Source organism: Phoca vitulina, unplaced genomic scaffold (assembly GCF_004348235.1).
Source record: "Phoca vitulina isolate PV1807 unplaced genomic scaffold, GSC_HSeal_1.0 scaffold22, whole genome shotgun sequence".
Taxonomy (NCBI): domain Eukaryota; kingdom Metazoa; phylum Chordata; class Mammalia; order Carnivora; family Phocidae; genus Phoca; species Phoca vitulina.
In genome coordinates, this window is record NW_022589725.1 from 12,796,704 (window position 1) to 12,809,895 (window position 13,192).

At 57.5% G+C, this 13,192-nt stretch overlaps 1 protein-coding gene across 1 annotated transcript in view; it reads left to right on the forward strand.

The window, feature by feature from the left end:
- Window positions 1–417: 417 nt before the first annotated feature.
- Window positions 418–13,192, forward strand: part of ANGPT4 (angiopoietin 4) — a 39,494-nt gene continuing 26,719 nt past the window's right edge. Inside the window, exon 1 of the mRNA XM_032419675.1 lies at window positions 418–1,247. Coding sequence (XP_032275566.1) covers window positions 939–1,247 — 309 coding nt within the window. The 5' untranslated portion in view covers window positions 418–938. The remainder of the gene's footprint in view (window positions 1,248–13,192) is intronic.

Here is a 13,192-nt window from a genome sequence, read left to right on the forward strand (position 1 = left end):
CTTTTCCCCACTCTGGCCAAAGGCAGTCCTAGAACAATCTGCCCCAGGACAAGACAGCCTCTCAGTGTCACAACTGCTGAGCCAGGGCCACCCCAGGGCACAACAACCCCCCAGGCCCCAAGGGAGAAGGGAGGACCGGAGCCAGCTCCCGGCTAGAGCGCCCACTTCCCTGGCCTCGAAAGGATTTTCTCTGTCTCTAGAAACAGTTTGGACTCGCTGCCTCCTCCCCAGCCTCACCCCTCTGCCCCCCTCTTTGCTCTCTCTGGGGGTCACTTCGCTTGTGTTCCAAGCACTAACATGGAATCAGAGGGGGGATGGTAGAGGGGGAGAGGGAAGGGGAGCTGAAACTTGAGATCCCAGCCTTGGTGGGGGGAGGTTGGAGAGAGACAGAGAAAGAGAGAGAGACAGAGACAGGAAGAGAGGGTTCAGTTGCGTTTGGTTTTCTGAAGCAGGCAGCTTTGGGGGTTTGGTGCGTGTGTGTGTGCATGCGTGTGTGTGTGCATGCGTGTGTGTGTGTGTGTGTGTGTGTGTGTGTGTTGTTTTCTTTCTCACAGGGAGGCTAGGCCTCCACTGGATAATAAAAGAACTCAGAGTCCAGGCCAAGGGAGGCAAGCAGGGCCGGTGCGGGGACAGGGCAGCCGTGGGCAAGAACGAAGAGGAAGGAAGGGAGAGGGGGAAGATTCGAGGTGAGGGGGTGTCTGCGGGCGGGGAGCAGAGGCGGTGGGAGGAAGCCGAGCAGCTGTGGTATTTGGAGCAAGTATAAATAGCTGCTTGGACAGAGCTCGGCCAAGCAGGGGTTTGTCGCTGCCGCGGCTCCGCGCGCAGGCCTGTCCTCGGCTGGCCACCGCGGCCCATCCTGGGCGGGGAGCCGGGCGGCGGGCAGGCGGAGCGCCCTGGGGGCTCTGAGCCCACAGCCCTCACCCTCGCCACATCTCCGGATGCTCTTCCGGCCGGCCATGCTGCTGGGCGGCCTCCTCCTCGTCGTGGCCGCCGTGACTGTGGCCCAGCGGAGGGGGCAGGAGGCGGGCGGGCGCCGCCGGGCACACCGCGTCCAGCACGGCCAGTGCAGCTACACCTTCGTGCTGCCCGAGCCGGAGCCCTGCCCGCCGGAGCCGGAGGCCTTCGGGGGCTCCAACAGCCTCCAGAGGGACTCGCCGGCGGCCGCACTGAACCTAGCCGACTGGCCGGCCCAGCGAGTGCGACAGCTGGAGAAGGTGCTGGAGAACAACACACAGTGGCTGCAGAAGGTAAGGGCTGGGCCTCTGCAGGGGCGCGGTGAGGGGAGGCAGGGGGGCCTGTCCCGATGGATAGGTGCGGCGTCCTCCCCAGAGGTCTTCCCCGGCACAAAGGCCAGGCTGATCAAACTCATGTCTCTGAATTGTACAAATTGCGGTAATGAGGAACAGAGAGGGACAGGGATGGCCCTGATGCCACACAGCAAGACGAGGCAGGCTCAGAGCTGGAAACGTGGCTGCCTCACAGCCTTCATTCCCTCATCTGAGGGAAATCCGCTGAGCTCTGATCCCGGGCCTGGCCCACCCTGGGTGCCAGGGATATAACAGTAAACAGAACAATACGTCCCCTGCTGACCTGGTGGGGGAAAGAGGCCATAAAGAGATGAGCGATAAATATCTGCCATGTCAGATGGTGAAGCAAAATGAAGGAGGGAAGAGGGCAAGGGGTGACGGGGTGGCTATTTGAGGTCAGAGAATCCGAGAAGGCTTCTTGGAGGAGGTGATGTTTGAACCCAGAGAACAAGTAAGGTAATGGAGTAGCCCATGTGGGTACCTGTGGGGAGCGCGTTCGCTGCAAAGGGGCCAGCAAGTGCAAAGGCTGCGAGGTGGGAATGCAGTCAGGGCGTCTGGGGAACGGTGGGGACCAGTGCTGCTGGAGCAGAGAAGGAGGGGAGAGAGGGGCAAGCGAGCAGATCTGAGAGGGGAGGGGAGGGGAGGCAGGGCGCACCGGGCCTTGGGGGCCACTGGGAGGACTCTGGCTCTAGCTCTGAGCATCTCAGGAGCCAGTGCAGGCCTTGGAGAGGAGACACAGCTGATTTGTTCTGAACAAAATACAGTGTGGGGGCAGGGTGCATGCTGGGAGCGAGAGGAGGAGCCTGCTCAGCTGTCAGGCAAGAGGGGATGGATGCCTGGATGGAGCGGGACCGGGCTGGGGGGAACCTGCTTTATTCTGCAGGGGGGCTAATCGCCCTGCTGATGAACCGGGGACGGGGTGGCAGAGAGTGAGAAGTTGAGGACACCCCAGGCTGCTCTGGCCCAAGGCCCAGACCGCTTTAGAATCTTCTGTCCTCATTCTTTCAGCAAACACTGAGCACCCGCTGTGTGCTGGGCCCTCCACAAGGCACTGAGTACAGGGATGAACGAAGCCGGCGTGGCCCTGCACAGGTCTGGGGGCAGGAAAGGTGTCCTGTGGGTTCCAAGACAGGGCTGGCAGGAGTGCCTAAGTGGGAGCAACCGAGGGAGAGAATGAGACCCAGGCCCCAGGTGCAGGGGACAGTCTGAGCTGCGGCACGGGGTGGAGGGAAGTGGTCTGATTCCTAGAGCCTTCGGATGTATTAAACAGCACACAGCAAGTGACAGGGTACCGCTCCAAGGAGCAGTGCTTTCTTACTCCTTGGTTTCCAAACTTTTCAAATCATGTGCCCAATCATCAAAGAACATCCACTCCCCTGATATGTGCACATTTATTTAATATTCTTTGCACATGTACCCATATTCATGTAAGTGCAGGGAATAAAACAAAATGAAATGGAACCTTCCATTTTCAAAATGATGACATACAAAATCATGTAAATTGAAGTTCTGGTAGTTTCCTCTGTTTTCCAAAGGATTGCCTTGAGCACACCTGGGTTTATCCATCCCCAAGGTGGAGACACCGCCCTACACGTAACTAACCAACCTGCTTTGCACTCACTTGCATATACACCCATGTGCACGCATACTTAACCTCCTGCCTTATTCCTGCCCTGACCTCAACCCCCCCACTCACCATCTTCCCATAGTCCCTTTCCAACCTGCCCTCCCACCCACCTGCCCTGCAACACTGCCAGTCTGCCTCACACGCTGGAGCCAATCCAGTGGGGGCTCCATGCTGCCCAGAAATCTGTGTGTTTCCCGTTCCATGAGGGTCACTCCAAACCTCACCTCCTCCTCAAGCCTCCATCTTTACTGCCCCCCATCCTCTCACCAGACCAACGACCCCCTGCTTCAGTGAGAAATGGGGACAAAGGGCGAGCCACCCTTCAGCTGCCTCTCCCACACCTGCAGGTTCACCCATGTATCCACCAGTCCCCAGGACTTTTCTCCGGCTCAGAAGGAAGAGGTTCCTCCATGGGCCAAGGCCCACTGCTCCTTCCTAGGATGCAGATCCCATCCCCCTGCAGCCCCTGAACGTCCCCAAGCCAACTATCCCCCCTGTGTTCCCCCTCTGCTGATTCTTCCCCTCAGTGTTGGATCCCGTCCAAGTATCTCCCATGGTAAAAGAAAAAAAAAAAAAAGGAAGTAGAGTAAGGACGAGTAGAGGAAACAGGCCTCTTCTCCAACCCACACTCTCTCTGACTTCTGGCCTAGCTCTCAGAAGTCCACACACTCTGCCTCCACTTCCTCACATCCCATGTACTCCTTCCCCCAAAAGTCACGTCCCACATGCCACCTCCCACACGCAATGGCCACGGCTCAGTCTCCATCATACTTGATCTCCTGACAAATTTAATGTTGCTGACCAGTACCATCTTTCCAGAAACTGTCTCCATCAGCAAGTCCTCAGCTACAAAACATGCCTCCTCTGACCTACCTCCCAACGGCTTTCCCTCCCTTCACAGCCCCACTCTGCACCAGCCACCTCCATCTCCTACCTGGACAGTCATCATGGCAGCCACCCTGGGCTCCCTATTTCCACCCTGGCCCCCACAGTCCGTTTCCTCAGCAGACAGAGGGATCCTAAGTTAGATCCTGTCCCTCCTCTGCTTAAAACCCTCCTGGGGCTCCCATCTCTTTGGAATAAAAGCAAAAATCCTTAGTCCCTAGAACATCACCCCTCCCAGATGCCCACATGTCTCACCCAACCTCCCTCGGGTCTCTGCTTAAATGTCACCTCCTCAGAGAGGCTCTCCCTGTTCACTCCATTTAAAACAGCCACCCTCCCTCCGTCACTCTATATCCCCTCAACCCAGCTTTGGTTTTCTTTTCTTTTCTTTTCTTTTTTTAAAGATTTTATTTATTTATTTGACAGAGAGAGACAGCAAGAGAGGGAACACAAGCAGGGGGAGTGGGAGAGGGAGAAGCAGGCTTCCCGCGGAGCAGGGAGCCTGATGTGGGGCTTGATCCCAGGACCTTGGGATCATGACCCGAGCCAAAGGCCGATGCTTAACGACTGAGCCACCCAGGCGCCTCTGGTTTTCTCTATTAGCACTTCTCACTGCCCATTCTTAAAGCACTTCTGTTGATCTGTGAACTCCAAGAGAGCAAGGATCATAGGTGCTTTGTTCACTACTGAGTGCCCAGAGCCTAGCACAGTGCCTGGCACAGGGCAGGGGCTCCATACACGTCTGTGGAGTGAATGAACGCACGGATGCGTGAACGTCCCTGAGTCCCTCCCGTCGCTCTGGGCCTCCCCCACCCTGAAATGCCAGTGTTTCCCAGGACTCTGTTCCCACTCTTCCTTTCCTCTCACACTTGATGGCACTGTCCCCAGGGCTGCCCCCACTGCTCCTGCGGCACTGTCTCCCATCTGCTCCATGATGACACCAAATCAGTATCTGATGGTCTCCCGAGCCCCAAATCCATGACCCTGACCCCGCAGATGTCTCCCCTCTGAGAGGCCATGGTGCCTCAACCCCGAAGCTGCCTGACACTCAGCTCTTCCCTCCCTGCCTACCTGTCTCTGTTTAAGGCCTTCTGCGGCCCTGGGGTGTCCATGCCCACCTGCCCCCAGGCAGCAGGTCCCGCCCTTCCTGTGGCCTTGGCCTGTCTCCTTGTGGTGCATCCTCTTGTCTACCCAGCTGCCACCCTGCTCAGGCCTTGTCACCTCCCCGCTGGCTTCTCTACCCCGAGCCTCACCTGCTCATCCCTCTGTGACTCCCCCGGGTGCCTGGTGCTTGGGCAACACTGGCTGAGCCAAAGGATGAATTTAAACCAGTGGCTTTCAGGTCAGGTCCCCCGGGCCACCTCTTCAGCCTGAAGTGCAATGTCCTCTCCAGATGTCCATGGGGCACCACGGGGCAGAGAGCGCCAGGCCGACCTGAGTTCACATCCCGGCCTGGCATTTGCCACGTGGCTGCGGATGAGCAAGTCTCAGTTTCCCCAATCTTCAAAGTGGAGCAAATGGCAACATGCGGGGGGATGGCCGGGAGGACCACTGAGGCGGCTCCCACGCCGCTCTCAGCCTGCTGTCCGGGCAGAGAGCATGCTCCGTGAACACCGCACCAGATGCGGTAGATCAATGGGCTTTTACTTCATTCAACCGCATCTCTAGTTTGAGCCCGGCTCTGCCGGGTGAGGGCAGCTCAACCTCGGACAAGTCAGTCCAATGGCCCCAGTCCAATAACCTCGGGGCTGGGAATGTCACTCGTCCGTGCTGGTATTCTCTAGGGCTCTGCAGTCCTGCCTGGTCTCTGCTGGGGTCCAAGCGGGTGTTTGCTCTTGGATGAAGGCCCCCTTCATGCTCTTTGGGCTGGGCATATCTCAGAGTCTTTGAAACTTGAAGGCCTCTTCTTGGTTTCTGCGGTAACATCCCAGAGGAGAAAAAAAAAATGAGTTTCAAAATATTCTGATGTAGAAGCATCGTCATCACCACCATTGCCATTAGGGATTACTGGGGATGAGCGGAGAGGACTGGCCTACCCAGACTGAGCTCTCGGCAAGATTTCAATCATCAGAGTGGGCGCAAGGGAGCCCCTCCCTGCTGCAAGCCGCCAGTGGCCAGGATGTGCTCAGGCCCTGCCCCTGGCTCCAGCCCCTGTCCCCCCACCCCCCTCCCCAGTACACAGGTGAGGAAACAGGCCAGGGAGGGGAAGGGACTTGCCGGAGTCACCCAGCAGTGACAGCTAGCCTGGACTCTCACTCCAAACTCCAGGTCCTTTCTCCTGACTCTGGAGGGGGCCAGGGAGGTGGGGGAGGCAAGACCTGAGAGATGGTGGGGTGTTCCCTAGGGCCTTAGAATTCCTGAATCCCAGACACTCCCTCTCTTCTCCCAGCATGGAGCTGGCCATGGCTGGTGTCCTCCCGCCTATGCTCAGGGTCCATGGGTCGGGGGGCTTCTCCCTCTCCCCCTTCCTCACTCCCCTCCCCTGTACCCCACCCCCTACCCCACTTCTTCCTTCTACTCTTCTCCCCTTCCTCCACCTCCTCTCTTCTCCTCCTCCTTCCTTTCCCTGGAAAGCCTCTGCCCTAATGACTCACGTCTGGAGTCGGCTATCGGTGGGCCACACATCAGCTCCTGGCTCTGCTCCACCCCCTCATCTGGGTGGAAAGCTGCAGCCAGGAATGTTGAGGGGGTGGGCGGACAGAGCCAGCGGGGCTGGGGGGGTGGTGCTTCCCCAGCAGGCTGTGCAGCACAGTGGCGAGTCATGTGGCCTCCTGGGTCTACTGCCCACGTGACCTAGCGCTGGCCCTGCACTCAGTGCCTCATCGGCGTGATGCTGAGAGTTTGATGGGGGCTGAAGAGAAGCAGAACCGGGAAAGAACAGGTGCTCAGTGAAGGGTCACTCTTGTTACTGTCATCCCCTGAGTTGATCCCAGTCTCTGCCAGAAAGTGCCCTATTCTGCCTTCTCCCATTGCAGGACCCATTCTACAGATGAGGAGAGCAGGGAAATCCGGGCCAGACACAAGCACGCAGGCTCCCTGGCCCACCCCCAGCACCCGCGGGCAGCCCAACTGCCTCTCAGCTGCTTGAGTCCCGGGAGCAGGGCCCCAAAACCGTGGGGCCTTCGGCTCTCTCCCCATCCCAGTGACAGTTGGCCCTCTCTGCCCACCTCCCCACGTGTCTCTGCCTCTCCCTTTTTATCTCTGTGTCCCTTTGCCTCTTGTGGGTCGCTCTCCTGGGGCCTTCACCATGGCCCTCACATTGCCTCTAACTCTGTGGGTGTCTCTGTCACTCGGTGGCTCTCTCTCCTGCCTGGTGGCCTCTCCCCGAGGTCTCTCCCTGTCTCTCTCTCAGATCCTTCTTCCCTCCCCGCTCCCTGGGCCGGCCGGCCCTCCTGTCTCTACCTTCCTGGGTGTCCACAGGCTCTGTCCACCCCGGAGGACCCAGGACCCCCAAGCCAATGGCCAGTGCCCATCCCTCGGCCAGGGTGCTCAGCTGGACCCTCTTTCTCTTCCGTCTCTGCACCCCAAAGCCAAGTTGGGAGGGAGGAGGGGCTGGACGGGATCTTCCCAACCTGGCACTGCCCCAGCCTCTGTTGCTCACTCCAGATCCCCGACGCCAAATCTCAGAAGAACTCAAGACCTCAGCCCCGCGCTTGCGAGGCCCTGCCTGGCTGGATGTGGGTCAAAAGCGCATCCAGCAGAGCGCAGCGTGGCTTCCTGGTCCAGCCCAAGACCTTCCCAAACTGGCCCGGGACTCCCAGCTGCCCCAGCCTCCCCAGGCTGCCCGTAAATTCTTGGCATTTTAGGCCTTCGGTTATCCAAACAAGAAATGAATCTCAGTTGCCGAACAGAATGTCTTGGGGTTTGGTTTCCTAACCTCACCGCTGGCGGCTTTCTAAGCAGTTTGGGGCTGGGAGGGTGGGGGTGGGGGGAAGAACAGCATCTGCTTCTTGGAGAAATGGGGTTATTTTTCCAAGAAGGGAGCCTAGAAATGGCTGGCACAGATGCCCTTGGCCTAAGGATGACCGAGGGAGCCACGGGGGCAGTGGCCCCTCAAGCAGCTTCCTCCCCCCGCCCCCAGCAGCTTCCCCCAGAGGGACAGGTTTATTTGTTCAAGCTCCCTGGCCAGGCCATCCCATGGGGGCAGGGCCGTGCATTTCTGGCTCTCTCCTCCGAGGCCCCACAGCTCAGCGGGGCTGGGACGCACACAGACCCTCTCCCCCATTGTCTTCTAGGGCAGGAAATATGAGAAAACAGGCCCCAGGTCAGCCCCCTAAGTCTGCACCTCTGGCCTTGGAGCGTTTGCTTAACCTCAGAGTCAGCTCTGAAATGTCTGGAATGGCCCCAGAGTCGGGGGGTCTTGTCCCAGTGGTGCCACTGACCAGCTGTGGGACCCCGGGGAAGCCACGTGCATCAGCTGGTTCCTCCGTAAAGTGAAACTCCAAACACTCGCTGCCTCCTAGAGAGAGCCTAGGATAAAAGAAAGATAACAGAATTTAAGGCCAGCGTGTATTGAGCACTTACTGTATGCCCCACACCATCCTACTTGCCTTGTGAGAATTCCCGCGTTTGATTCTCACAGCGAGCCTCTGGAACAAGATTGTTTGCCCCTTAACAGAGGTGGAAACTGAGGCACCAAGAGGTTAGGTGACTTGCCCAAGGTCACACGGCCAGAAAAGGTGAGGTCAGATTTAACCCTCAGGCAGTCTGCTGCCCAAACCCACGCTCTGGGCACTTAGACCAGGTTCCTGGCTAATAAACCAGACATGTCCGGTGCAGTCTGGTCCCCGGACACCCAGCTGGGGCCTGTAGAACCGAGAGGACCGTGGCCCCGAGAGAAACTCACCGATGCTAGATTTTTCCCTTCCCCACGAGCCCCTCAGCCACCGAGGGCTTCTGGAAGGCTCTTCTGCCAGAGAAGGTTCGGTTAGCACCTCAGCCAGCATCGGCAGCTCTTGAAAGCCGAGGGGACCCAGAACTTCCACTTGGGCATCCTCGCCATTGTATCCCCCATCCTTGGCCAGAGCCCAGAGTAAATCCCACAGAGGCAGAGCGTGGACCTTGGAACCACCCTCCCCTCCCACCGACTCAGTTTGAATCCCAGCTGCTCCACGGCTTGTTGGCTGTGTGTTCTCAATCACTTTGCCACTCTGTGCCTCAGTTTCCTGATCTGTGAAATGGGGAAACTGATAGAAGCCGCTTTGCAGGTTATCATGATTACATGAGTTAGCGCACGCGCAGGGCCGGGTACGGTGCCTGGCACAGAGGAAGAGACGCGCGGGGCCGGGAATGGCTGACATGCCTGGAGCGCACAGCGCAGTGAGGGGGTCCACTTGGGAGCGAGCACAGGATTCAACTGCAGCTTCTCCACATCGTGCCTTGTGTGATCCCCTCCCTGGACCTCAGTTTCCTCATCTGCAAAGTAGGGATCATGAACACAAGTACCTCAGAGGAGGACAGAATAGGGCAAAGCAGGCAGAGATCCGGTGGGGTCCATGGGCGAGGGGATGTCTGGGGACCCTGAAGCTGAAAGCAAAACTACCTCCCTTTGGACAGTGGAGCAGAGCCTCGGAAGCTTAGGCCAGCAGAGCCCTGTGGCCCTTCACTCCTGTCTCCGGTCCGTCACTCTGGGGTCTCCAGTGTGACCACCTAATGGGGCTGAAGGAAGGAAGATAGTCTCCAAGCAGCTGAGGGGAACCCCCATAGGCTGCAAATGGGCCCATTGCGAGCGAAGACGAGGGGGAGAGGGGCTGCAGATAGGGCAGCTGGGACCCCTCCTCCAGAGTCCGGTAGACCCGGGTTCCAGTCCCAGCTCTACTTCCTGCGAACAGCCTACTTGCTTTTCTGAGCCTTTGAACTTCCAGCGTGCAAACGCCGGGAAATCGGGAAGTGTGTGAGGACACAGAGGGAAAAAAAATCACCTGTCATCCCAATTCCCTGGTCACCTCCCAGTTAATTTCCTTGCAGTTTATTCTCTGCATTTTAAGTGTCTACGGAAATGTTTTAGAAGTACGAAAAGATAGAGAGAAAAATCAAATAAAACTCCTCGTTCCCACAACCCAGCTTAAGAAACAAAAGCTTCCCGATGCCGTGTCACTCATCAATTGCCCCCTCCCGCTTCCTTCCCCGCCAGAGAGAGCTACTGGGAATTCGCTGTGGGTACCTCTTACCCCATGGCTCGCTCTCCCTAACCAATGTATAATATTTGTTTCCTATATAAACGGTGTCACACGATCTAGGTCTTTCTACAGTTCGCTTTTGTCCACTCAACCTTACAGCTGTGAGAGGTGTAACTCTGCAAAGGTGGGAAAGGCCTGAGCTTCAGCTTTTCCAGCTGTAAACTGGGGACGGCGATAAGCTCATGCCCGGGTTTGCCGCGAGGCCCAGATGACCAGTGAATGCCAAGGTCCGGGCACGCACCTGGTGCGGCTTCAGCTCGCTCGCGGGGAGGTTTCCCCTCTCTTCGGGGATGAGTTTGCTGCTGTGGCAGATGCCCACAGACGTCCTCTGTGCCAGGCACACATGCTCTACGTGTCACACAAACATCGATCCGTTAAACCTCACAACATCCTAAATGGTGAGGACTGTTACGATCCCCTTTTACTAAGGGGACACCGAGGCCCAGAGAGGTCACATGGCTAGGAAGTGAAGGAGGTGGATTTGAACCCAGGCGGGGGCTGGGTCCAGACCTCACATGTAAGCCACCACATGGACTGCCTCCCTATGCCCCCCATCTTACAGATGCGGACACTGCCCCTGGGCATGAGGAGTGACTCAACTATAGTCACCCCGAGGTCAGTGGCAGGTGTTGGATCAGAACTCAGGGCTCCTGACACCCAGCCGGGGGCATCTTGTGCCTCCTCCCTATAGCAACACGACACACTGCAGGTCATGAACCTCGTGAAAAATTAATGCGTCCTTACAGTTATTAAGTTGTGGGGTTGCACGCAAGCACACACGCACACACACACAGGGGAGCACCTTCTTTCTCCATCCACTCAATCGCCCCTTCCACGGAGGTTTATTGAGAGCTTGTAATGCTAGGCATTGTGCCGGTGATCCCCTCTGGGAGCAGCGGGAGAGACACCAACCTAGTAATGTCTCATGTGTAATGACCAACCATGATACACTCTGTGAGGAAGGCTTTGCCTGTTCTAGGGGTAGATAACAGGGCGGCGAGGGGGGACCCGACCTTGATGGAGGAAGGGCACCTGGAGGAAGGACAGAGCTGAGCTCTAAAAAGTAGATTGGGGGGCGCCTGGGTGGCTCGGTCGTTGAACGTCTGCCTTCGGCTCAGGTCATGATCCCCAGGTCCTGGGATCAAGCCCGGCATTGGGCTCCCTGCTCCGCGGGAAGCCTGCTTCTCCCTCTCACACTCCCCCTGCTTGTGTTCCCTCTCTCGCTGTCTCTCTCTGTCAAAATAAATAAATAAAATCTTTTAAAAAAATAAAAAATAAATAAAAGGTAGATTGGCTGTTCTCAGGCAAGGAAGGGAAAGGAAAAGCATTCCAGGCACAGGGAATAGCAAGTGCAAAGGCCCTGGGGTGGAATGAACAAGATGATTTGGAGGAAGTGAAAAGCATTCCTTCTGGCTGAAGCATAGAGAGCCAGGAAAAGTGTGGTCAAGCTGAGACTAGAATGCTCATCAGGGGCCAGACCAGACCTCCCTGGGCCTGACCCTGCTCTTAGGGACCTTGGGTGCTGGGAACTGATGGAACCACTTTTCTGCCCTGTGCCCGGTGAGGGTTGCTCTGCAAAGGGCAGTGGCTATGGACATCAGGGCCTTGCCTAACCCTGATCCCACCTCTGTCACCCTGTTTTCAGGGTCAGCCTCAGACACTAAAGATGCAAGATGGGTGAGTGGCAAGAGCTCAGCCATTAGATTCAAATCCTCACTTACCAGCTGTAGGCAATGCTCGGCCTCTCCAGGCCTCTGCTTATTCCTTTGTCGAGTGGGGAACAGTCACCCTTTTCCTTCGGGCTGCTGGGAATCAGACAAGAACAGTTATACACGAGAGCTGTGCTGGCAGGAAAGCCTGGTGCCACATGGCGAGGTACCCCAGCAAGGTCTCCCTCTGTCTAGAACCTGCTTGGCTTGATTGGGTTGGGAGGCAGGTGAGTGTGCTGCCAAATGATCACTTCAGTCAAGGAGACTTTGCAGAAGTGTGGTCTGGCCGATCTGCTCCCAGACAGCCCGGGTTTGCCCATGGTAAGCTGCCTGACCTCGAAGAAGTTGCTTAACCGCGCTGTGCCTCATCGGTGAAATGGGCTGATACCACAGAGAGTGGCGACAAAGATCCAGTAAGCATAGTGGCCAGCACAGTGCCCAGCCATAGTATGTGCCGAACACACATTTGCCAAGCAAAAGGGACACACTGCCCCATTCTGTGTAAGGGCTGGTACTCAGGTGGCCGCGAGGTGAGCAGTTACGAGACATGTGCTTCTTCACTTTCTCTCCGCTAAATTCTCAATCTCTGCACAAGGGAGAATAAGGACTTGTCTCATCTAATGGGCCGCATTTTAGACAAACCTTCCAAGCTCCAGGTTGAGACACAGACGACTACAGAGGGATAGTGGAGGTTTAGGAGGCCAAAGGCCCTGGCAGCCTGTTCCCATCTTCTGAGAAGCACCCCAAGTTCAGACTGCAAATGCAGGCCCAGCTGCTCCTGCCCCTGCGCTCTCTTCCCCACTCCCCTCCTCTTCTCCCTGTGGCTTCTTTGACCTGGACAGACACTAGGCAGCCCATATCCACACACACATACACACACCTCACATGAGGCGAGGCTCAGAGAGCAGGACAGCCACAAATACTGGACAAATATTGGTAAGCCCCTCCACGTGCCAGGTGCCGCGCTAGGCCCCGGGGCTACACCAGTGAGCAAGATGGAAGAAACCCAACCCCCGTGGGGCGCAGATTCCAGCACTGGGTTCCTTTATTCCCCTGGTCCCTCTGCCAAGAGGAAACAATGAGCCCCATTCTCTGATGAGGCCACTGAGGCCCAGAGAAGCTCCATCACTGGCACAGAAAGGAAATGGCAAAGCTGTGACTGGACCAGCGCCTGACTCAGCACCCCAGGCCCCCGCCAGACCCAGGGCTGCAGCGGGAAGTTTGGAGAAGGCCGGCCTGTGCCGGGAATTGTGGGCTGAGCTGAAAGCCACACAACGCCTCCCTGCACAACAGCCCGCTGGTCCCTGACATGCTCCACCCCTGGCCCCCGGCCCGCTCGCTCCGTGCTCTCTGTGCCCTGACCCAGAAGAAGAGCAACAGAGGGGAAAGCAGCCAGGAGGGCTGGGCCTGGCTGCTCAGAGCCACAGGGTCAGGGCCTGTGTGGGCCCACAGGGGGATGGGAAGGGGCTGGAGCAAGGCAGAGGA